We start from the raw sequence: 25,669 nt of genomic DNA on the forward strand, positions 1-25,669 counted from the left end.
AGAGTATGGCAGAAGAGAAAGCAGGAAGACTCAAGACTCCGAGGCATCTGACGGGTGTCTGTGCTGGGTAAACGTGACTACTTGGCTTCAGCGATCCGGCCACTACAGGAGTCACTCTGATAGATGCAGAACGAAGCGTGGCTTTCAGGATTTCTTGCTGTCAGTCGCTGGGACCAGGACAAAATCCTGAACTGGAAATCTTCCGCAGAGATGAGGGACAGGCCAGCCCGGGCGACAATTCTGGTTGTGCTCTTCCACTTAGGTACTACTAGACGCCGGAGTCGGGAACTGACATTCAGCTCCTCGACGTAGACCAGGCACGTCCCAGGTCGACACCGGAAAAAAATTAGTTAGGAAGCGGCTAACCCGCAACACCGAAAAAAAACCAGTAAGCAAAGAACCACACCGTAAACACAGCGCTCAGCACGTTAGCAACCCCACCCCCCGGAAGTACCGCCCCTCTGGCCTCACTTCCGCCGTCTCCAGCACAGGCTAGTCTCGCGAGAGTTGAGAGCGCTATGTGACCTGGGTTAAGCGGAAGTCGGGTCTCTTTTTCGTGGCGCCTCCTAGGCGGTCGGCCGTGTCAAGATGAAGGTAGGAGGTGGTGGCTGGGCCTGTGAGGCTTAGTTCGAGCCCCAGAGCGCAGCGTCGCCTCGGCCCCCGGCTCTCACCACTCCGCCATGAGGTGGAGGAGGGTCTGAGGCAGGAGAAGGCTCTCTCTCTTGGGCTTGGGGCGCCCCGGGAGAGCGGATGGCGGGCGATGGCGGCGTTGGAGCGGCGGACGTAGCTCAATGGCGGCGCCCGGCGCCCGGCTCCCCGGCCCGGCACACGCGGGCCGGCGGCCCAGCCTGCGGCCGTCCGTCCGTCCGGCGGCCCTTGAGCGTCACCTCGCCACCACGTGCTCTGCGTTCCGGGCTGGTGAGGGGCGCCCTGGCGTCCTCGTCGCCTGCCACAGAGCTGGAGGAAAGCCGGCCCCATTAGTGTGCTTGACCCATCCCTGGGCTTGCAGGGCGTTAAAGAGTCCGCGCCGCCACCTTTCCGTAATGGGAGCTGCAGAAAGCGTTAGTGCGACTGAGTTGTTGCCGTGTGGGAGGCCTAAGGTTTCCTTTTTACCCCCTTTTCAAACCCTAGCTGAATATCTCCTTCCCCGCCACCGGCTGTCAGAAGCTCATCGAAGTGGACGATGAGCGCAAGCTTCGCACGTTCTACGAGAAGCGCATGGCCACAGAGGTGGCTGCCGACGCCCTGGGCGAAGAGTGGAAGGTAGTGTTATTGGCATTATTGCCCAACTATTTATTCACGGTGATTGTAAGGGGTGTTGGCGTTGGGCAACGTTTCATTCATAGGGTCACTTCGGAGTGAAGGTCCAAGCCGGGGCGGGGGACGGGGTGGTGCCAAGAGGAGGTGCTTGTTGTAAATTCAGGTTCTTGAAAGCAAGCCCTTTATGTCCACTCTGGTCAAACCTAGGTGGTTAGTGGAGTAACTAAAATGGAGAATTTGCTAGTTAAACGTAAATTGGAAGTGTGGACGGAAGTGTGGACGGAAGGTGAGGTTGGTCTCATTCTCCCTAGTGAGGTGTGGCTCACTAGAGGTCAAGATGCTGTATTTCGTCGATTGGAACAGAACTAGTAAATGTACTGTTTTGTTTTCAACGCAGGGCTACGTGGTCCGAATCAGTGGCGGGAATGACAAACAAGGTTTTCCCATGAAGCAAGGCGTGTTGACCCACGGCAGAGTGCGCCTGCTGTTGAGTAAGGGGCATTCTTGTTATAGACCAAGGAGAACCGGAGAGAGGAAGCGCAAGTCTGTTCGAGGATGCATCGTGGATGCCAATCTCAGTGTTCTCAACTTGGTTATTGTAAAGAAAGGTGAGGTGTTGTAGAACATTATTTCAAGGTGTGTTGGAGCATTTGTTTAATGATGCAGAGATGTGCTTGATTAAATAAAATTCACCTGCGGTCAGGAGGCAGCGTAGGGAGAGGAGCCAGGTGAAAAAGGATTGATATGGAGGGGCGAGAAGAAAGAAGCAGGAGAGCTTTTTTGGTGAGCTGCTTGCCTTTCAGCCTCTCTGAAGAGCAGAATTCCACCTTAACCTTTGAATCTTGTTCATTAGAAGGACAGAGATTTAGTTAAGTTCCCTTCATAGCTTTGCAAAAGTCGGGGCCCGAGGGAACAGAATTCCCTCCAGCCACGGCCCTTTCGGCCTAACCCCCTGCTACTTCAGACTTTTAAGCCGTGGGCAACAATTTTAAAAAGGACAACAGTGAGGCTCTTGTTCAAGTTTTATTTGTTGAAACTGGTTGGCCTGGAAATCAGAGATCTGCCTATGCCTCTCAGGTAGTGGGACTAAAGGCAGACACTAGCACCCCTGGCCCAAATGGTTTTTAATTGGAATTGTGTACGTGTTGATCGATGAACAATTTAAAATTACTAATTAAACATTAAATTATGGTGGTAAAAATTTAATTCCTTTGTTCTGATTGTTTCTCCTAAGGAGAGAAGGATATTCCTGGACTGACAGATACTACTGTGCCTCGTCGGTTGGGACCTAAAAGAGCTAGCAGAATCCGAAAGCTTTTTAATCTCTCTAAAGAAGATGATGTCCGCCAATACGTGGTCAGAAAGCCGTTAAACAAAGAAGGTAAGAAGGACTGCTTTTGTTGGAAGCGTTTTTTGTTTTTTGTTGTTTTTTTTTCCCCCGAGACAGGGTTTCTCTGTGTAGCTTTGCGCCTTTCCTGGATCTCGCTCTGTAGACCAGGCTGGCCTTGAACTCACAGAGATTCGCCTGGCTGTTGGAAGCGTTTTGTACCATTACGGCAGCATTGCTTGTCTGGAGTTTGATTCACCAGACAATGAAGTTCATGGCTTTGGAGTTAGGAGTGACAAGGACTGGAAATTGTGAGATTACAAAAGTACTCAATACATTTGGAGTTTTCTTATTTTTAAAAGCACTTGTGTGGGCGTCAGAGGACAGCTTGCAGGAGACAGTTCTTTCCATCACCTATGTCTTGTGGAGATCAGGTTCAAAATTGATGGTTCTTTGGATCACAAAAGAAACGTTTTCATCAGCTGATGAATGGCCTGGTATTTTTTTCATCTCTGGGATATGGATTATCCCTTATAAGGGAAATGTCTGGAATTTGGGGGCATAAATAAGAAAAAATAGTCAATGAAGAGCCACAGCATCACTGACAATGTTAATGTTTCTATAGCTTAGCTTTTACCTTAAAGATAACTTAGGACTCTTGACTTAGACATCTACTAGCACAAGTATGTACTGGAGAAAATGTGTAACTTAGTTGACAAGAAGTTTAAAAATGGTCATTGTTCGCTTCTGGGCGGAGTAGCTCCAATTATAGCAGAGCCTGGATATCCATCTTTTTTTAAATAAAGGGTCTATGGTGTGAGATTGCATCAGGTTTCTGTTCCCAGAGAGGCCGTGAGAAGTGCAAATCCACACGACTAAAAATAAAAAAAATCCATAGTAACTGTAGACTTCTAATACTAAGTAGAGTCTGTCTAGAAATAAAGGTTCAAGCATAGATGGGAAATTGAAAATATGGTGGAATTACGAAAGTACAGGCCACAGGCTCAGAGTAACACTTGTAAAATGAGTATAGTACTGACACTGGATGGACGATGAGGCTTGAATTGGGGCCTTGTGTATGCTAGGCTAGTGCTATACATTGGGTATACTCATCTAGCAAGGATATGGAGAAGTGTTAACTCATTGGGATTTTTAGGTAAGAAGCCCAGGACCAAAGCGCCCAAGATTCAGCGTCTTGTTACTCCACGTGTCCTGCAACACAAACGCCGTCGTATTGCTCTAAAGAAACAACGAACCAAGAAAAACAAGGAGGAGGCTGCAGAATATGCTAAACTTTTGGCCAAGAGAATGAAGGTGAGGCATCGGTGTGACACGAGGGCAGGACTGCCATTGGGTTTGCATTTTTTGTCCAGATAAAGCCTTAACTGTATTGTGTATTTTTGTTTCATTTAGGAAGCCAAAGAAAAGCGCCAGGAACAGATCGCCAAGAGACGTAGGCTGTCCTCCCTGAGAGCTTCTACTTCTAAGTCTGAGTCCAGTCAAAAATAAGTCTTTAAGGGTAACAAATAAATGATCATACCTTAAGTCTCCTTTTGCCTTTTTATTAATGGAGTAACTGGATAAATGAAATTGGAAGGAAAGTCAGGATTGTGCTAGAAATAGGGGAAATGTTTTCCTTTTTAAATCCTATGCATTTAGCCCAAGGGTGCTAGAGGTATGGGATGTAGTCCCTGATGTAAGCCACCTCTAGTTCCCCACTAAGTGTACATTCAGAGCCATAAAAGTATAGAAAGGGAGTAAATAAATGACTCACTACATAAGATTAATAGTTTAGTTCAAGAAGTTCAGCCTGGTTGGTCCTGGTGGCACATGGCTTTAATCCCATCACTTAAGGCAGAGGCAGGTGGATCTCTTGACATCAAAGCCAGCCTGGTCTACAAAGCGAGTTCCAGGACAGCTAGGGCTGTTACACAGAAAAACCATGTCTTAAAGAAACACAGCCTGGGGATGGGGGGCTGGAAATGTCTCAGTGGTTAAGAACACCGACTGTTCTTCCAGAGGACCTGGGTTCAATTCCCAGCACCCACATGGCAGCTCACAACTGTCTGTCACTCCAGGATTTGACACCCTCAGACATACAGGCAAAAACAGCAATGTATATAAAAAACTTAAAAAAAAAGCCAGCCTATTAAAGCCTTTACAAAGCACAAGAAGTATGCTTTTGACTTTTTTTTTTTTAAGATGACTGCTGTTATCCATTCACTAGCTCCTCTCCCTAGCCCAGTAGTGTACCATAATTTCTTCACTGGCTATAGCCTATTTGGTTGCATTCTTGGTGAAGGGCAAGGCAATTCATTTTCTTTAGTTGTGCTAGGGGTTAAACGTAGGCCTCAAGCATGCTGAACAGCCTCTTAGATAAACGTAACTTTCACAAGGCAGAACCAAGGTAACAGGTTATTTTTGTCATGCACAACTTTCTATTGAGACCAAAGGTGTGCTGCAAACACAAGGAAAATAAAATATCCTTCCAAGGACAGGCTTAGGAATTGTAATCCGGTCATTTAAGGTTTCTTTTCTCTGGCAGAAGAGTTGATTCATGCCTGGCTGTTGGAGCACCATTCACAGGTATAGCCAAAAGAAAAGGGTATACAGACTACCCAGAGTGAAGCCGCCTCAATTCAGATCACCTGTGCTCAAATGAAATCTTGGAACCTTTTATTTGTAAAACACTTTGGTAAAATGGTTGCCTTTCATAGCTCCCGGCTGTTCTTTTGTCACATGCAAAAGCTTAACAGGCCACTGAAACCAGTACGGAGTCCAGTTAAATGCTGGCTTAAAGTACATTCTGAACCGGGCAATGGTGGCGCACACCTTTAATCTCGTCAGAGGCAAGAGGATCTCTTGAGTTCGAGATCAGCCTGGGCTACAGAGTAAGTTCCAGGAAAGGCTAAAAAGCTACACAAAGAAACCCCGCCCCGCCCCCCCCCCCCCCCCCTAAATAAAGCATATTCTGATTCTGGAAGCTGGTTGATTCTGGCTGTGAATATCAGAACTACATGGTCTTTGTAGTGCTTGCTTCATGACATCACATCTTGGACCTGCTCTCCAGCAGTTGGGGCTTCACCCTGTGAAGCTAACCACAACCTATTGCTCCTGTCCAGGCTTCATCTGTAGGTGACTGAGCTACTGCGTTTTGAGGTGTTTTTTGTGGTCCATGCTGGCCTTTGAGTCAAGGTTGTGCTGCAGCCAAGGCCCAGTTCTGACTTGGTATTGTATAAAACAGGTGTTTCTAAGGCAAGGTCGGGCTGGCCTGGAACTCAGTAGACCAGGCTAGTCTGCCTGTGCCACCATGACTGGAAAGAAGGATCTTAAAGTATGTTAAGTTCAAAGTCAGCAACACAAGCTCAATTTCCCTAGAAAACAAGTTCAAATAGTTAAACGCCCAAAGCTTTGCTTTATAACCCATGTTGTGATCACTGGACAGGCTCCAGATTATAAAGGAAACTCATAAACCCAATACTCCACGTCTGCTGCTTATGAGAAGCAATGGTAGGCCTGGTTTACACAAATTCTAGGACAGTCAGGGCTACATAGTTATTTTCAACATGATCTCTGCTGCCTTTAATATCGTGGGAAGAAATGCAAACATTTTTAAAGCAAAAAGGACATTTCCCAAAAGGCATTCTGTACCATGAGGTAAGTTCTCATGTGTGACCCAAAGATCATCTGGCTAACTATAAATGTAAAGAACACCCTGCTTCCTAATTGTAGGGATGCAGTAACAAAAAAGATGCTTTTCGTTCATGATCAGGGAATTTCAGATATGATTCGATGACTTGGTCACTAGAGAAGTACAGTCGTAAACTGGGTACTATGACACCAGCCTGTAACCCTAGCACTCTGGAAGCTGTGTCAGTGGGGTACACCACGAGGTGTTACTTAAAGTTCTGTGAACTTGCTTTCCTCATGTAAGTCATTAACCATGTAGGTTGCTGGGGTCAGCATAAAAATCAGATAAATTGAAGTACCAAAACTAAGACATTCTGACAAGCAAAATTTAAAATTTTTATAATTGCTTTTAGAAGTTAACAAAGATACTAGGACTTTGTATTTTTTTAAGGTCTCCTATAGCCTAGGCTGGCCTCAAACTGGATCCTCAACTCTCAAATTCTGGGATTGCCCTATAATTGTGATTGATAAAGGTGCCTTTATAAAAAAATCGAACACATAGCCAGGTGGTGACAGCACACACCTTTAATTCCAGCAGAGAGGAAGGCAGAATTCAAAGCTATCAGGTCTACAGAGCAAGTTCCAGGACAGCCAGGCCTACACAGAGAAACCCTGTCTCAAACAAAACAAAACCCCCCAAAAATCCAAATACAAGAATCTGGTTCCTAGCCGGGCGGTGGTGGTGCACACCTTTAATCCCAGCACTCGGGAGGCAGAGGCAGGCGGATCTGACGGGCTCCAAAAGCTACACAGAGAAACCCTGTCTCAAAAAGCAAATAAAGAAGGGTTCCCATGAGTCTAAATGGTAGCAAAGACTAAATTTTCTTAAAGTTATAACAAGCCAGGTGGTGGTGGTCCATGCCTTTAAATCCCAGCATTTGGGATGTAGAGGCAGGTAGATCTCTGAGTTTGAGGCAGGCAATACAGAGTGAGTTACAGGACAGCTAGGGGCTACACAGTGAAACCCTTGTCTCAAAAAAAAAAAAGTTATACCAAAAGGTATAACTTCATTATTTAAAGTAACTAAGTAACTCTCGTAAGTTTGGTAAACAAAGTACTTTGGCAAGTAGCAATTCAGGTTACAAAAAACAGAAAAAAAATCCCAAAACAGAAATGGAACACTCAATCCTAGAAATTGCAGCAGCCTTAGAAATGCAACAGACACCAAGTTTCAGGTTTTTCTTTTTATTCAACTTTAATTTTATATATGCAAGATAATAAATTTAATGGGTCAATAAGTGTTAAGGTATAAGCTGTAAAAATATATATATTTGAAACTGTAAAAGATCCAATTTGAATGTAATAAAGACTACAAAATTTCTGGTAAAATTTTCATTTCACACTCAAATTCAGACTAGAATTCTCCAAAGTCAGATGAACAACTTTTAATGTTGAAATGCTGGTACATAATTTTAAAAAGTTCCCACCATGTATAAGAGATTCATGCTATTAATGTGTACCATACTGAGGTAAGTTTTTGTCAGATGGTTTAGTCATCTGCACTATTACTGTAGGTGCACACATAACCACTGGCTTTCTAAACCATGCAGACAACTTAAGGCAAATCTGCTGTTACGTTAATGGATGTTTCAAACAAAAGCACAATAAATGTCACGTGGGGCACGTAAGGTCATGATTTTCTTAAACCTACTGGCAATGAGCTCAATAAGCTTTAAGGTTTTAAGACTTAATTGATTCAACCTAAAAAAAAAAAAAACAGTATTTACAAATACACACTTTTATTCACAAGCATATAAATCAAAATATTGTACAAGAATAAAACTTACGTGCAGTGCAAATTCTCCATCCCACAGGGTGTTTTTTTTTGGGGGGGGGGACTGAACCTAGGTATTAGGAACTGAACCTAGGGCCTCACATACACTAGGCAAACGCTCTATTACTGAACTACATTCCCAGACCTCCTTTCAAATTGTTATTCTGAGATAGGGGCTCACTAAAAGTTGTTCAGGCTGGCCTTGAGCTTGAGATCCTCCTGCCTCTGCCTCCCAAGAAACCAGGAATATAAACAGTATTCAATACCAACAAGTGGCCTGCCTGAATAAACATTTCAGAGTCAAAGACTATATATATACATTAGTATTCTAAGCATGTTCTAGATAATTTGGTCGGTTACAAAGTTTAATTTCATTTTACCTATAAGATTCCAATGGAAGCATTGAGGATTAACTTGGTATTGGAAGAAGATGGAAAGGAGCACCTGGATATCCAAGGTACAACCTACTAAGCAAGATAACACATAATTTAAAAGGTAAAGATACAGAATTTAAGCTACAGGGAAGGCAGTTCTTAGGACTTTTAGATGCTTTTGGAATTGCTGACTACAAACACATTTAGTAGTCTTCACTGAGCAATGAGGCCTCCTTCAGAAAACTACTGCACCACGCAGTCTAAGTATTTTAATAAATAGACACTTATACACATAGCCCCACACATATACAATCATACACAGTTACTCTTATCATTGAAATAGTTCACTTGTTTTGGGGTTAGGCAAATTTAATTTGCCATTTTTCCATCCCAGCAGCTTCAATAAAACCAAGTTTCTAGAAATATGACATTTTCGTTATTTCTTTTACACATACTGTGAAATCCAAAAATAGTTTTGTTTTCAGCAGAGGCAGAGAAACAGGTCGGGAACTAAAATTGTCCAACATCAATAAAGCTCAGGGAGTTGAGTGGTATTTTACATTCTGAGATGATTCAGTATGAACTACAGTTCATTTTTTTCCCCCCTAAGAGTTACTTCATTTCAGCTTTCACCAAGTCAGACCTTGGGAAGAAACTAGGAAGTTTCCAGATAGGCTCTATTCCCCAGGACGCTAACGAAATCTGAATGAATCTTATTTAGATGAGAGGCGCTCCAAAGCACTTCCTGCACCACTCCACACTGGCACTCGGTGGGGCGTCGATTTTCTCTAACTTTTCAAGAACCTCTGAAGACAGACTTCTGTACGCAAGTCCATATTCATTGTCAAACGCCTCTGAAAGACATTTTCAAAAATGCAGTTGTCATTTTTTAATCAACAAAAGCTACATATTTAAAGTCATGTGACACGGATTACACTGCCCATTTAAAAGTAGTAATTATCCAGTATCTTTTAAACTGAAATTTCTGGGGTGGAGTAGGGAGTATATGCCACAGTGTATGTGTGGAGGTCAGAGGACAATTTGAGGGACTCCGTTTTCTCCTTCCACCATATGGGTATTGGGGATCAAACTTGGTTCGGGCCTGGTGGCAGGTGACCTTTATCCACTGAGCGCTCACTGCTGTTGTTTGAAGACAGTCTTCCTAGTACATGGCCCACACTGCCCTTCCACTTGTGACCCTCCCATCTTAGCCCCTGGTGCAGAGAGTACAAGCATGTGCACCGGGCCCAGCTAGAGGCAGTAATGTGTTTTTTCCTTAAAGAAAGCCTTGTTTTAGCTTATAGTTCCAGAGGGATAGTCCACAATGGCACAGAAGACATGGCATGATGGCAAGGGCAGGAAGCTGGTCACATTTCAACCTTTCTAAAGGCGACTATTTACTCTTACCAGCTTCATTTTCTTTCTCTGTGTGTGTGTGCTGGTGAATAAATCCAGGTCCCTGTATGCTAGGCATGTGGCCTAACACTTCTACCAGCTCCATTTAGAAAACAAAACAAGGGGTTGGGGACTTAGCTCAGTGGTAGGATTTAGCTCAGTAGGCAAGTGCAAGGTCCTGGGTTCAGTCCTCAGCTCCAGAAAACAAAACAAAACAAAAACCCTTCCATTTAGAAAATAAAACTAAAACCTTTTAATAATCAACTTACCAATATCAATATTTTCTCTTCCAAGAGACACTAATGATAAGAAAAGGATTTCTCTGTATAAACTCCTATTTAAAAAAAAAAAAAAGAAATATTCTGAAGTGGCCAACAACAAAAATAGGCAAGTAGCAAACAAAACATGCAAAACATGCAAATGGAGAGTTGGGTTTGGAGATTTCTCTGTGACAGAGGCTCACTTTATCACAGGGTGGCCTGAACTCACTTTGTAGTTAAGACTGGCTTCAAAGTCTTGGCCATCCTCCTGTCTTGCTCCCCCCCCCCCCCCTTTTTGAGACAGGGGTTCTCTGTGTAGTTTTGGTGCCTGTCTTGGATCTCACTCTGTAGACCAGGCTGGCCTCAAACTCACAGAGATCCACCTAGCTCTGCTTCCTGAGTGCTGGGATTAAAGGCGTGTGCCACCGCCGCTCAGCCTGTCTTGGCCTTTTAAGTGCTGAGATTACAGATATGAACCAGCACACCTGACAGTGTATAGTGAAAACACATTCAATTCCATACTTGGTTATCAGCTCTGTAATTATTTCCTGCTTTCATGTAACACCTTGGGTATATATATGAGGTATCTTTGAGGAAGCTGACTGAAGGGTACCCTAAACTCTGTATGTAAAAAATACCCTGTGAGCCTCTAACTCAAATTTCAAACTTTTTAAAAAAAGTTAACGGGGGTTGGGAGGTGTGGCTCAATCACACAGCACTGGCTGAACATGCACAAGACTCCCATGGTCTGAACACCAGTACCATTGCTCTAGCTGCGGCAAAGTGGTGCTGTGTCTGCCTAGCATGCACGAGGGCCAAAGTCTAGCCCTTATCTAGCATGGCAAATACTAAAAATAAAGATGAGGTGGACCTGTCAGATGAATTTACTATCATGGTGGCACATGCCTGTGATCCCAGCACTCTCTGGGTCAAGGTCAACCTGGTTTATATACTGAGTTCCAGGCCAGTCAAGGTTACAGAGGGAGACCTTGTCTCCAAAAAAAGGAGAGGACTCTGGGAACATTCATAATGCTTGACATAATTATGCCCCTGTCCAAAGCTTCCACAACAAATGCACCCAGTCAAGATGGCAATGTATACAGATCCCAATAAAAAGGGTCAGGAGTGCAGTTTCACATCTCAGTACTTTACTACTTCTACCACTTCCCTAAGATGATCCTACTCCTAATCTCATAATCATTTATATCCAACAAGAAAAAATTGTACGCTCATCACAGGATGGCACAAGTTGTACTTATGTATACCAAAGTTTAGAAATTTAAAGATTTCTGGTGAAGAGGAGAAAATTTCTAAAATACAACATATACCTTCATCATCAGTGCCTTACCTTGCTAAGATTTCACCTATCCTCTTGGACTGACTCACTCACTGTTCATTTGTGATCATCATCAGTGCCTTACCTTGCTAAGATTTCACCTATCCTCTTGGACTGACTCACTCACTGTTCATTTGTGATCAGACATGAATGCGTATATTTGAATACTCCTTTTACAATTAGAGGTATTAAAAATAACATATACCATAAAATGTTAAACTGAGTGAAATCAAGTAAAAGATACTGAGATCATTACCTTTGTCTCTTCACGTCTGGCTTCATATGCTGGGAAAGCAGATTGATGGGCTTAAGAACGTCATTCTGCTGAATACTCTGCCTGATAGTCTCAACTAAAGCGCTGGCTGCCTGCTGCTCCTCTGACAAAAATGACAGTTTCTTCTCAGAATCTAAAGAACAACACAGAGAGAGCAAGTTTCCCAAGCAGTAACAAGGTTTCCAGAGCTGTTACCTCGAGTTGTCTACTCAAAACCACCTCCCATTTTCCAGTAAATCATGTGACAATGTGCTCTCTAAAACATACTCCCAGCTCCCCTTAAATAGGGTAACCCTCTTCCCTTTTCTCAAACTTACAGCTTCTTCCCTGAGGCTGGAGTGTGATAGACTATATTCCAGAAACTATAGTGGGACCAAGGAGCAACCTTTACTGATTGTAAAAGTGAATATATCAGAAGGAACCAGAACCCCCTATGAGGAAGAAATTGCTTAGAAACTATCCAGTTCATAATTAATTTTTATTAGAAAATAAAAAACATAGGCTGGGCAGTGGTGGGCACACACCTTTAATCCTAGCACTCTGGAGGCAGAGGCAGGGGGATCTCTGAGTTTAAGGCCAGCCTGGTCTACAGAGTGAGTTCCAAGACAGCCAGGGCTACACAGAGAAACCCTATCTCAAAAAATCAAAAAAGAAAAAAGATCATTTGTATTTAATGTATACAATATAATTTCTAAAACATGACCATCAGAGAAAACTCTTTACCTGTTTATGCCACTGTACTTTTTATATTAAATATTGGAGAGCTTAATTATTAGGAACAAACATTTACAAAGACTTTATAGATTATAAAAGTGTGATGGAGGGGGAGTGGAGTTGAATCATATGCTAACATTAAACATGCACAAATTTAAGAAGTGTGTGCTTAGGCCTGGGAGAAAGACTACTTTGATGTGCAGATACTTTCAGGATTTGACCAGGAACTTTCAATGTTGTCTGGGCTGACCTAGACCTTGTGATCTTCCTGTTTCAGCTTTCTGAATGCTTGAATTATGGGTATACACCACCATACAGCTAAGGAATTTCTGTGCTAGGGACTTAACTCAAGGCTTCTTGTGTTAAATTTTATTCTGTGCATGTCTGTGTACATGTGTATGTATGTACATCTGTGAATAGCTGCCCTGTATATCCAGAAGAGGGTGCCTGATTCCCTGGAGCTGGAGGTACAGGTGGTTGTGGGCTGCCTGACCACCCACTTGATGGGGATGCTGGGAGTGAACTTTAAGGAAGCACTCTGGGCCACTGAGTCATCACTCTAGCCTCCAATTGTTGTTTTTTTTAAATAACAGTTTTATTGAGATACAATCACTGAGTCAAGCAATTCATCTTAAAAAAAGTTCTTTTGTTATGTGTGTTCACACATGCATGCACATGACATAGCATACATGTGGAGGTCATAGGATACTTTCAGGAATTGGTTCTCTCCTTCCACCACGTAGATCCTAGGGACTGAACTCAGGTGGTTAGGTCTGGAAGTGAGTGCCAAGCATCTCACTAGTCATCTTTTGTTTTTTTTCTTTTTTCAAGACAGGGTTTTTCTCTGTGTAGCCCTTGCTGTCCTGTCCTGGAACTGTAGACCAGGCTGGCTTTGAACTCAAGAGATCTGCCTGCCTCTGCCTCCTAAGTGCTGGAATTAAAGGTGTGAGCCACCACAGCCTAGCTCTGTTTTGTGGGTTTTTTGTTTGTTTGTTTTTTTAATGTAAAAGCAAAGAGTGTTTTTATTTCGAGTTAAACCGGGGCCTATCCATCCGTCTGATGCAGCAGCAGAGCAGGAGAGACCCCGAGTAGCAAGGGGATAAGGTATTTATAGGGAGTAAAGCAAGGGAGGGTCTTGGGACAACATATAACAAACTCAGGATTGGTTTATGTGAGTGTCAATCATGTTAGTAACTTAATTAGCTAGGGCTAGTTGGGAGTTACAGTTATCCATTTTTGAGCAGGCCTGGACAATTCCCAGGCTTTGTCCTTGAGCTGCCATGGAGGCTGGCTGGGCTAGCAAGCACTGACTGTGGGGGCTGGCTCAGTGGCCCAAGCTCGGTACATCCTATCTCCCTGTCCCTGATGGCAGAGACATCAGTGATTAACTGTCTTTTGTTCATGGCCCTCCCAGAAACTGCTTGCTCAAGTCTCAGGAAACTGAAATTGAGGCCTGATCTCTGAGAGAAGACTGGGCAGCCTGTAATGGAGTCTGCTTGGTCCTTTCACACGGAAGTCCTTCTGTAGTGATGATGTAAAAACATTGAAGAATTTAACTCTGGAGCTCTGTTTTGTCTTTTTTAAAGACAAGGTCTCACTTATATAGCCTTGGCTGGCCTGAACTCACAGAAATCCATCTGCCTCTGCCTTTGAGTCCTGGGATTTAAGGTATATGCCACCAAGTACAATCCTGTTGTGTCTTTAATTCTCTTTTACTTACTCAAGTTCCTCCATGAGACATACAGAGGTTCTCCTGGTTCCTGATGAAGGTTGATATTATCCCATAACAGTTGTATATACACAAGTTTGCTGTCCTGGGACAAAGATGACAGAGGAAGCTAAAAGGGATTAATAAAATTAGTTTCCCAAATAAAATGTTACCTACCAGTAATAAGAAAACCTAATCAATATTTTTTTTAAACTGTAGACCCAAAATTCTGAGCAAAAGTTTTCATTTTTATTAATGCCTGATGATAAACTGCCATGTTATTTGCTGGCCCATAAATTTTGTTTTTGTGACATTAGAAGACTGGATGGATGATCTGGTAAATGGTACAAAGGCACAGGAGAGGTTAACCATCATTACAACAAAGTCTAGAAAGACATGGTATCAGAGTGTCTGTAACTTTACACGGTAACTTTTTTCACTCACTACTTGTTAAAATAAACAAGTCAAACTAGAATTTATAATAATTTGTGATACTTTAGGAAAGACTGTGTTATGTGCCAAGTGTGTTTGGGGCCTGGTGTCTCCCAATGTGCAGTATTATTAAAAGTATATATAAAATGCAGCTCCCTGTCAGCAGTCAGTGATCCCATAAGTGCTTCCTGAGGCAGGTGCTGGAGACGGACTTAGTGCGATCACTAACAAGGTATTTACCTTACATAAATTACTTGACTATATTATCTGAAAATTAGGGCTGAGACCTTTCAAATAAGAAGCTATGCATATGTCAGGAGGGACTATGACAGCTGATGACAAAGCTTTCTTTTCTAGTCACCTGTGTAGCTAGACAGAGCAACCTAAGTCCAGACCCTATCAATACACACATGAGGACATTATGTACAACTCCATGGGCTCTAAAAGAGAAGACACTCTCTTGGCTATCAATTTTCTCCTTGCTGCTGGCTGAGATATGACTTACAGCCTGAAGACAGAAGTCAGTCACCCTGGACCAGAAAACCTTAAAAATGGAGATCATATACAGCAAAGAAATACAAAACAAAAACAGAAGACTCTCAGATCCCAAACATTGTACTATCCCGTCCAAAGTCTTATCTACTACTTTGTAAAGCTGTTATACATTCGGTAGCTTAACCTCATTCAAACTACGCCAGTGCAGTCCAAATACTACAGAAGTCGGTACCTCACCTGCACACCTTCATTACAATGCTCAGATGTGAGGATAAGTCCTGGCAAGTTGCTGGGAAGGTCCAAACGTCTGAAATACCAGACCAGATTCCAGAAAATGATTGGATGCTGATTGATGAAAGAAGATGTGTGAATGACCTGATCGCCCTCATTTTCCAGCAGAGACTCAAGTTCCTTCCGAAGCACTAGAGGACTCAAATAGGGCACAGACACAGGAGGAGGATTCGGCCTTTTTCCTAGATGGTCCTTTAAAAATATATAAAAAAAAAAGTGGACATTATTTAATTCTGTATGTTTGCCAGTACTCTGCAGTGAGATAATGCTTCTCTATCCTGTTAAAACTGTATTTTGGGACGATTCCAATATGTAGCAAAATATGCTAATAAATGGAAGCAAAGAAAGCCACTAGATTATGCTTAAGCTACATCATTACAGAAAATTAATAATCAATATTTCAACAGACTCTTTAAATAAATGTAATAAAATAGTTTTGTTTTGGTTTTGGTTTTTCAAGACAGGGTTTTTTCTATGTAGCCCTAGCTGTCTTAGAACCAACTCTGTAGTCCAGGCTGGCCTCAAACTCAGAGACCCACCTGCTTCTGCCTCCCAAGTGCTAGGATTAAAGGTGTGCGCTACCACCACCCTGCAAACATCTTATTTATTTTTATTTTATGTGCATATTTGTCTGTGTGAGGGTATCAGATTCCCTGGAACTGGAGTTATAGACAGCTGTGAGCTGCCATGTGAATGCTTGGGTCCTCTGGAAGAGCAGTCAGTGCTCTTAACCCCTGAGCCATCTCTCCAGCCCCAAAATAGTTTTTAAAGACTTAAAAAAAAAAAAAAAAACCTGTGGTATTTATTTCACAACTCTAAAAGATGGAATTTAGATGTGGGATGGTCTGTATGGCAAATGTGTTGCTGATTAGTCAATAAATAAAACACTGATTGGCCATTGGCTAGGCAGGAAGTGTAGGCGGGACAAGGAGGAGAATAAAGCTGGGAAGGGGAAGGCTGAGTTAGAGACACTGCCAGCCGCCATGATGACAAACAGCATGTGAAGATGCCGGTAAGCCATGAGCCATGTGGCAAGGTATAGATTAATAGAAATGGATTAATTTAAGCTGCAAGAACAGTTAGCAAGAAGCCTGCCACGGCCATACAGTTTGTAAGCAATATAAGTCTCTGTGTTTACTTGGTCGGGTCTGAGTGGCTGTGGGACTGACAGGTGTGAGAGATTTGTCCTGACTGTGGGCCAGGCAAGAAAACTCTAGCTACAGAATTTTTTTTTTGTAATTCTTTGTTAGCTAGGAGTGGTGGCTGGCAAAGACAAAAGAACTGCTCTAAGTTTGAGGCAATGTGATCAACATATTGAACTCAGGGTCAGCTAGGGCTATATAGTGAGATTTCTCAAAAAAGAAAACAGAAAAGTGAAAGTGTAAAATCCAGTATGAAGCCCCACAACTTCAGGATGGCTATTCCAAATGCACAGAAGTAAGTTCGTTGAGATACAGACTTTGGGTCTGGTTAATTTTGGTGGCTGACATTTTTTATTTCTAAATTTTTATAATAAAGTTAATTTTAGAAAAAAATTAAAACAAGCTGTGCAGCTAACCAAGTTTCTAGATTCAAATGCTAATTTGTAAGGTTGCAATCAACCAAACCAGGGCTCTGGAAACCTCTAGTAGTTAAAGGACAAGGGGTCCAGCTGGCTTTTTTAAAAAAATGATTTATTTATTCTTATTTTATGTGCATTGGCGTTTTGCCAACATGTATGTCTGTGTGAGAGTTTTGAATCCCCTGGAGGTGGAATTACAGGCAATTGGGAACTGCCATGTGGGTGCTGGGAATTGAATCCAGGTCCTCTGAAGAACAGTCAGTAATCTTAATCCCTGAGCCATCTCTCCAGTCCCCATGGATTTAGTTCCATCAACAAATTATGAGAAAGAAAAAAAAAAAAAGGAGCCTACAATTTAAAGACTACAGTTTACCAACCAATTGCAAGGTATAAATTTTACTTCACTCTGATACCTAAAACCACACCCTCCCTCATATACACATTTGACACTACTATATGACTAAAAGTCAGAACAAAGACAACTATCTGATGATTACCTGATTTGGGGTTTGATAGTAACATTGTGATTATATTTGTTAAAGTCATCATTTACAGACATATGCTGAAATATCAACACATAGCATATATGTTGTTTGAAATGATCTAGGTACAGAAAAGTGAATAAAGATGTGCAGGAAAGAATGGCCATAAGCTGAGAATTCTAAAGTCAGATGCTGAGTCAAAAGACTTAGTGAACAAAGCTGGGTGTGGTAGTACACACTACTTGGGAGGCAGAGGTAGAGGCAGAAGGAGCTCTGTGAGTTTGAGGCTAGCCTACACTGTGAGAGCTTGTACATTTTTGAAAATTTCCATATTAAAATGTTTAAGCTAGGTATGGTGCCACATGCCTGTAATCCCAGCACTTGGGAGATAGAGGCATGAGGATTCCCTTAAGTTTGAAGCCCATCTCATCTACACAGTAACAGGGCAAATTTTTATGCTCGTGTGTGCGCGCACACGCAACCAAAGTTCGACACTGGGTATTTCCCTCAATCACTCTCTACCTTATTTTTGAGACGAAGTCTGTCACTGACCTGGAGCTCAGCAATTCAGCTAGACTGACTGACCATCAGGCCCAGGGATCTTCCCGTCTCCATCTACAGGGTGTTTGCGTTACTAGGCACATACCATCTATGTGGCTTTTTACACTGGTGTGGGAGACCTGAACTCAAGTTCTCACGCTTGTGCAGCAGCATTTTAATGCACTTATTGCATTCTACCATGAAATTGGGGAGTGTTCCAGGCCACATTACAAGAGCATACAGCATGATTACAATGATACGTACCACATCTTCCTGCAGACTATTAGGAAGACTAACTGTTGAAATGCCATGAAATGGTCGCTGGGAGAAGTCAATATTTTGCAAAGGACCTCCAACACTATGACTTCGAGTCAAAGATACATTTCGTTTAGATAAACTATTAGGCACAGATGACATTTTCACACTTTGGACATCAACACTGGTTTTCTTTATTTCATCACTTAAAAAAAAAAAGAAGCAATGCTGTTAGTCATGAAAAACAATTGAAATCTAGAGAGGTCCATTATTTTCTATGGTGGATTGAAATTTCCTGAACCATCTGAAAATTGACATGTTAAGAATAAAATGTGGGGCTGGAGAGATGACTCATCAGTTAAGAGTGCTTTTCCAGAGGACCAAAGTTCAGTCCCCAGCCACCACAGGGTGGCTCACAATCATCTCCAGTGGGGTCTGATGCCCTCCTCTGGTATAAAGGTATACATGCAGATGGAGCACTCATAGACATAAAATAAATAAATCTTTAAAAGAAAAAGAATTAAATGTGAAGCTGGAGGTGTAGCTCAATGGTAGAGCACTTGCCTCCCATGTGAGCCCCGCCATTCAATCTGCCATCCTTCTCCCCATAAAATGAATAAACATTTTCAAACACTGGTCAGATAGTTAACCGGTGAGGGGCATAAGAGGGCATGATATGAGCTTAAAAAAAAACTAAGTGTCTATTCAGTTGCTCTATTCAAACATTAGTGTTCATCTTTATTAAACAAAATCTCAAAGAAGTACTCATTCATGTATACAAGTACAGATTTGCTGAGAAGCATTTAATTTCTACTAGGCCGCAATCTAAGAACGGAGACAGGATCTGATTTACATTGGCAGGGGGAGGAATGGGACAAGGTCTCACTGATTAGCACAGATTGGCCTTGAACCTGTAATCTTCCTCCCTCGGTCTGACATGCACCTACAAGCCCAGCCAGGCTGTCTTTAAATATAGAATGTTTACAGGAATACCTCATTTCTTATAGTGAATTCTGTGCACCCTGTGGTACCTTGATTCGACTGTATAGTTCACTTCTTCTATTATGGTCTGGTTGTGTTTCGAGAAATCCATAAAGCTGATCAAGTCAGGTTCTGCTGAACTGGACAGGGGTTTATGTTCCGAGGGCTCGTTTCCTGAAGGAATGCTGCCACTTTGTAAACTGTCGCCAGACGTACTTGGTTTCAAGAAAAAGCTAAATAAAGAACAGAAAGAAAGAAGAAGGAAAAAAGGCTTAAAAGAAAAAATCCTTGAGCCTAGGTTAGCTCAGTGAGTAAACATGCTTGCTATGCAAGACTGAGGACCTGAGCTGGATCCCTGGAACCCACAGTGGAAGGAGAGAACCAACTCCAGAACCTTCTCCATCCTAAGATCTGCAAAGGAGAGGGAGGGCTACTGTGCGGGTTTCTGACATTATGAAAGAAAACAATGAAAAAAGAAAACAAAAGATTTCCTAAGTTAAAAAAAAAAAGGCATAGGCATGGGGTGTGGGGGGAGGTGGAAGTGGAGAGATGGCTCAGCACTTAGAACACTTGCTGCTCTTGCAGAGGACCTGAGTTTGGTTCCCAGCACCCACATAGTGGCTCACAACTATCCATAAAACTCCAGTTCCAGGAACATTCCAATGCTCCCTGGGCAAAGGTGGATACATACATACATACATACATACATACATACATACATACACACACACACACACACACAATCACACACACACACACACACACATTCAGACAACAAAATATTCAAATATAAAGTAAATAAGTCTAAAAAAAATCTTTTAAAATAAAAATTTAGTAGAGGCATGCGAGCACAAGCCTTTAACCTGAGAAATTGGAGGTCGAGGCAGGAAGACCTTGAGTTCAAGTTTAACTTGTATACCTAACAAGATCTCACCACAAAAACTCCCAAACCAAACCTAGGATGGGGGGGGGGGGGGAGCAGGCAGGCAGGCGGGCTAGAAGGCTGGCTCCAGCAGCATCCTGTTTCATGCTGACCCTATGGGGCACTGTGCTACTGACCTATAATACCAGGTGTTAATCTATGTTCATCTTTAATTGTTCACTATACCCCCTTTATAGACCTCCATGTTGGATCTTTTTTCATCTTCTCTTTCCTCTTTCTCTGGGTAGGGACTGGGTGATGGTAGTGCCATGCAAAAGACATTATTATCTGAGGTAATGTTTCACTCTTGGTAAGAAATTGATTTTCACTAATGTATACATTTATTCTTCAAATAATATATTTTAATTTGCTCATTTTATTGTAATGCTGAATTTAGTTAATGACATTCATATTTAAATCAAGAAGTATATTAACATCTTTACCTTGTTTTTATTTGATTCAAAATATTTTAATTTTCCTTATTATTAATGTGTGTATGAATGTGATGTGTGATCCTGGGGATCAAACCCAGGTCGTCAGGTATGGCAGCAGGTGCCTTTACCCACTGAGTCATTCTCGGCCCTTGTTGCTGCTGTCTGTTGAGACAGGGACTCACTCTAGCCCAGGCTGACCTTTTCCCTTTGCCTCCCAATTACTGAAAATTCAGCCATCACAACTGGTCTTTACTTTTAAATGAATAAAGATGTAAGAGATTAACTGGAAAGCTGGGTGGTGGTGGCACACGCCTTTAATACCAGACCTCAGGAGGCAGAGGCAGGCAGATCTGAGTTCAAGGCCAGCCTCGTCTACAGAGTGAGTTCCAGGATATCCAGGGCTACACAGAGAAGCCCTGTCTCCACCTCCACCCCCAAGTTAATTGGAGACTATGAGGGGACATTTGGGAATTTACTGTAAACAAGATCTTTACAGTGGCATAGGGTGTGTCAGGAGTAGAATATTCTCCAGCATTGTCCCCCCTCTCAAATCTTTAAGCTTTTTTTCCCCCAAGTCTGAAATTTTCCATAATGACACACAGGGAGAAATCAATAATGCTTCCATTATGCCCAATTAGTAAGTACGAAAAAGATTCCTAAAACTATAGCTTAAAAATGTAATGAAATCAACATAAAAGCACAAGAACATTTGAAGAAATGTTCAAAGCTCTAGTAAAGATTACAAAAGATATGTGAAAATATGAAGAAAAATATCATGCTCATAGATAAGACAAAAACATTGACAAAGTCATTTCCCCCAAGTTAACCTATAACGCACTGCAATCTCAATGAAGACCGTAAGCTTTTGAAGGGAGAGAATTCCAAGTTGGCCTCAAAGTCTACAGGAAAGAGTAACTGTAAGCAGGGATTAAAAATACAAATCCCAAAGAAGGAACTTCCTTTACCTACCAGGCACACAAAGGTCCAGTAATAAAAATAATGTATTCACAAAATAAACACAAGAATGCTCAACCAGAGAATTACGTGATAAAGCTGATACCACAAACCCATTAGCAAAAGACAGAAATCTAGGTGTTAGGGTAGGTGGCTTGCCATACAGAGAAAACAAAAGCTGGATTTCTACCATCATCCATAAAGAAACAACTCACATGCCAGAGAAGTAAAAAGAACACTGGGCCCGGCATGTGCAATGCCCAGGCTTCAATCCCTTCCACTGCAAATGACAACAAAACCAGGAAATGAGGACTGAGGGAGAAAATCTTACCTATGCATAAGGAACAAGTTTAAAAAGAAAACTGCAAAGCACAGCCCATAAGGTACAAAACTGATGCACTATTATATCCAAAGTAATGATTTCTCCTCAAGGAATACTGAAAACAATTCAACCATTCACTTTCAGCAGTTCATTGTGAACCAGGCAACACTGTGGCTCACACCAATGTGCTGACCTTTCACCTTTCTTGGTCTAGGGAAGCAGCCAGGCTCGTAGCTAGCTGCTCCAGTTCTTGCCACAACTTGTCCTTCAGCATCTGCAGCTCCAGATGTATACATAGTTATGGCAAAGGAGAGCAGCTTTCCGTGAGCTATCACACCACAGAAGTTGAAGGACATCAAATATAGATTCTAGGTTGTTGTTTCACTATCTTTAGCAAAATACACACCAAACCAGAACCTGAAGGTTATTGAAATAAGATATGGAAACAATTGCCAAACAAGCCGCCCAAACATGAATGGCTCCTTGTTACATGGGGAAAGTGCAATGTCCTTTGACCTCATTTATATTTGCCTAATTCATAGAATCTTGACCCTAGGGGCTAGGCTGGGGAACCCCATTTCCAATTTCTTCTCATCTTGAATGCAGGAGAATCGGATGTTTAAAATATATTCATGTAACAGTTGGTATTTTTCTAATATAAGTGCTGCTTCTGCTCACATCTGAAACAATCTCAGATGCTATTAATCAGTTATTATACACCTCTTCCTTTCTAGGGCTCCCATTACAACTAAAAACTGACAATGGCCCTGCTTATACTAGCAAACTCTAAAGAATTTTAATTTATGTTATAGTAATCAAGTTATTGGAGTCCCTTACAGGTCAAGCTGTTGTGGAACACCACAATCAAAGAATTAACTGGCAAACTTTAAAAATAAAAAGCCATATACACCCACATACTATCCTACATTTAGCTATGCTAACTTTAATTTTTTTCAGGATAATGCTTCTTCTGCTGCCCCAAAACATTTTTCCTAAAGAAGACACACTTAAAAGTATATGTTAAATGGAAAGATCTAGAAACTAATCAATGGAAAGGGCCCAATGTTGTTCTAACATCAGGGCGAGGTTATGCTTGTGTCTTTCCAGACAATGAACAAAATCCCAGATGGCTCCTAACCCGCTGCATCTGACCAGAACAGCATCCCGGAGACCACTGGACAAATGAAGCTTCTGAAGACAGACAACAAACCCATCAAGAGGAGATGTCCCAGGAGGGAGAGAAGCCGATGACCTGAGGAGACAACAAGGACACAATACTACTGACCCAAAAATGATGCTGTTATGTTTACTCACTATATTACATGTTAATTCTCAGCTTGTCAGTGCAGAATCCACATGCCTTTTGTCAGGGGAATAAATAGAAGACAGTATGACGTAGTTTTGCCATGCTAAGGATTGTCCCCCCCCCCCCCCCCCCTCTTTGGGACAAGTTGTCTGCACAAAGGATGGAATACAAGTATTTAGTCACATGAATGGAGGATATTTTGGTTGGACTAATCTAACTGATCAGTCCAAATAAAATACAGATTTTAGCATAACTAAGTTTAGAAAGCTTTAGAAAGTTCTAATAGTAGAAATTTTAGTTGTATGAAGATAAAAAAAAAGAAATATCTAATGTATTACTACTAAAGTTGATAATATTGTACCTAGAATAGCGCTATCTGTTGCCAATGGTTTAGAAAATAACCTCTGGCTTCATTTGGCAAATGGCAGTCAACAAGAACAATCTTTTTGTATCAGAACAGACCTGTCTATTCCTGGGTTCTTAAGGAATTTTATATGGCATAGGAGTTACTCATAAACACTATGCACAAATAATGGGATAAAATAAGAGACCACCTGTACCCACATTCATAGGCGTCTTAGGGTTTTATTGCTGTGGAGAGACACCACTGACTGTGGCAACTCTTATAAAGGAATGTTTTGTTGTTGTTGTTTGAGACAGGGTTTCTCTGTATAACAGCCCTACCTGTCCTGGAACTCTGCTTGTACACCAGGCAGGCCTTGAACTCACAGAGATCCACCTGCCTCTGCCTCCCAAGTGCTGGAATTAAAGGCGTGCTCCACCACGCCCAGCTCTAAAAGAAAATATTTAATTGGAGCTGGCTTACAGTTCAGAGATTTAGTCTATTATCATCCTGGTGGGAAGCATGGTAGCATGCAAGCAGACATGGTGCTGGAGAGGTGGCTTGTACATCTGGATCAGCAGGCAGCAGAAAGAGGGTAAGCCACTGGGCCTAGCTTGAGCTTCTGAAACCTCAAAGCTCACTCCTAGCGACACACTTCCTCCAATAAAGCCACACCTCCTAATAGTGCCACTCCCTTTAAGCCTATGGGGGCCATTTTCATTCAAACCACAATAGGTCTTCCCCTGATATCCCTTGTCAATAGTATTTGTTTTTTGTTTTTTTAATTCACATGTTTATACCTTAAATGTACTTATATCCCTCCTTACTGCAATTCCACCTCTAATAATACCCTTCCTCTGATAAATAAGTGCCTTCAGTATGGACTTTTTTTCTTCTTCCGAATACGCTGCTTCCTGAGGGTTATAAAGGTTAATGTGGGAGTGCACTCCTGTAATCCCAGCACTCTGTAATCCTAGCACTGGGAGGCAGAGGCAGGCGGATCTGTGGAATTAGGCTAGCTTGGGCAACAGCACTCTGAGTAGCACAGCAGTACTGAGGAATGAGCAGCATCATACTTTGTGCAGAAGCTGGCCAGTAGGCATACATAATACAACAGCAAGGACACCAAGGAACTTTCAGGAAAAGTCGGTGGATCAACTACTCTCAACCTGTCTAAATCCAAGTCTTCACTGGCCAGGATCCCAGAAGGATCCCTTTCACTGTATGTGGGAAGATGTTGGTCAGGATCCAAGCAACAGGAATGTTGGAGAGGATGCTGATAAAACCACCTCCAACAGCCCTACTGAGATGAAGCCAAAATACAGCTACTCATCACTTAAGTTTTAGGGTTTACTTAACTGGGTGACAATTTCCACATTCACCCTGCCAACATCTGAAGTCCCTGGCAAGGGATGCTGCATTCACTCTCATGCTAGCACACACAACACACACACACACACACACACACACACACACACACACACACACACACACTTAAAAAAAACACAAAGCAAAGTAACAATACTAAAAGCTGTAAAGGAAAATCACCAGTTAATATATACAGGCAGAAACATCAGAATAACAGATTTGTCACCAGCACCCTGAAAAGCCAGGAAAACATGAATAGTATATTCCAAATCTTGAAAGTAAATACTTGTCAACCAAGAGTTCTTTTCCCAGCCCCAAACCTACCAGCCAAACAATAAAGCCATCGACAACATGAAGAAGTAAGAATATTTCAAGACGGAGCTGGCTCAGAAGTTAAGAGCACTGGATGCTCTTCCCGAAGACCCAGGTTTGATTCCCAGCATCCACATGGTGGCTCAACAACCATAACTCTAGTTCCAGGGGATCTGATGCCCATTTCTAGCACTGGAGGGCACCAGGCACACATAAGATGCACAGCATACATGCAACCAAAACATTCATACACATAAAAACTAATTATTAATTTAAAAAAGAGAGCATCATAAGACAAACACAAGTCAAGGCAATTCATGACAATCCAGCAGTGCAGAAAATTCTTACGGTAGTGAAGGAAGACAGTTTCATACACAAGAATACAGGACAGAACACAGTCCATGAATGTAGCAGAAGAGAACAGGGAGGGAATCAATCATGTCCAACACAGCAAACCAGTGAGCACTGAACACTAGCAGGAGTGGAGCAATTACCAACTGACTAGCCAACTAGAACAACAAACACAACCATAAAGAGCAGCAAGCCGGGGATGAAGAGA

General features: G+C 42.2%; 2 protein-coding genes across 4 annotated transcripts in view; one reads left to right on the forward strand and one right to left on the reverse strand.

Moving 5' to 3' along the window:
• The first annotated feature begins 462 nt into the window (after positions 1-462).
• Rps6 (ribosomal protein S6) lies at positions 463-4,137 on the forward strand. The gene is made up of 6 exons (XM_052717990.1): positions 463-594; positions 1,132-1,263; positions 1,658-1,868; positions 2,495-2,641; positions 3,744-3,901; positions 4,001-4,137. Exons 1-6 carry the CDS (start codon positions 589-591, stop codon positions 4,094-4,096), a joined length of 750 nt encoding a protein of 249 aa, XP_052573950.1. The 5' UTR covers positions 463-588; the 3' UTR covers positions 4,097-4,137.
• A 3,309-nt stretch (positions 4,138-7,446) lies between these two features.
• Dennd4c (DENN domain containing 4C) overlaps positions 7,447-25,669 on the reverse strand; it is a 99,468-nt gene continuing 81,245 nt past the window's right edge. For all 3 annotated transcript variants that reach the window (XM_052715471.1, XM_052715470.1, XM_052715472.1), the window contains 7 exons: positions 19,200-19,382; positions 18,178-18,373; positions 15,277-15,522; positions 14,125-14,242; positions 11,673-11,823; positions 10,090-10,154; positions 7,447-9,279 (listed from right to left, as the gene is read on the reverse strand). In XM_052715471.1, coding sequence (XP_052571431.1) covers positions 9,143-9,279; positions 10,090-10,154; positions 11,673-11,823; positions 14,125-14,242; positions 15,277-15,522; positions 18,178-18,373; positions 19,200-19,382 — 1,096 coding nt within the window. In that variant the 3' untranslated portion in view covers positions 7,447-9,142. The remainder of the gene's footprint in view (positions 9,280-10,089; positions 10,155-11,672; positions 11,824-14,124; positions 14,243-15,276; positions 15,523-18,177; positions 18,374-19,199; positions 19,383-25,669) is intronic.

Source organism: Peromyscus californicus, unplaced genomic scaffold (genome assembly GCF_007827085.1).
Source record: "Peromyscus californicus insignis strain IS unplaced genomic scaffold, ASM782708v3 Scaffold_5__1_contigs__length_169319896, whole genome shotgun sequence".
Classification (NCBI taxonomy): domain Eukaryota; kingdom Metazoa; phylum Chordata; class Mammalia; order Rodentia; family Cricetidae; genus Peromyscus; species Peromyscus californicus.

What these genes read in the sequence shown, in the direction of transcription:
- Rps6 (XM_052717990.1), top strand. An exon ending in CTTGGTTATTGTAAAGAAAG is followed by an intron (nt 1,869 to 2,494) that starts GTGAGGTGTTGT and finishes GTTTCTCCTAAG; the next exon opens with GAGAGAAGGATATTCCTGGA. An exon ending in TTTTGGCCAAGAGAATGAAG is followed by an intron (nt 3,902 to 4,000) that starts GTGAGGCATCGG and finishes TGTTTCATTTAG; the next exon opens with GAAGCCAAAGAAAAGCGCCA.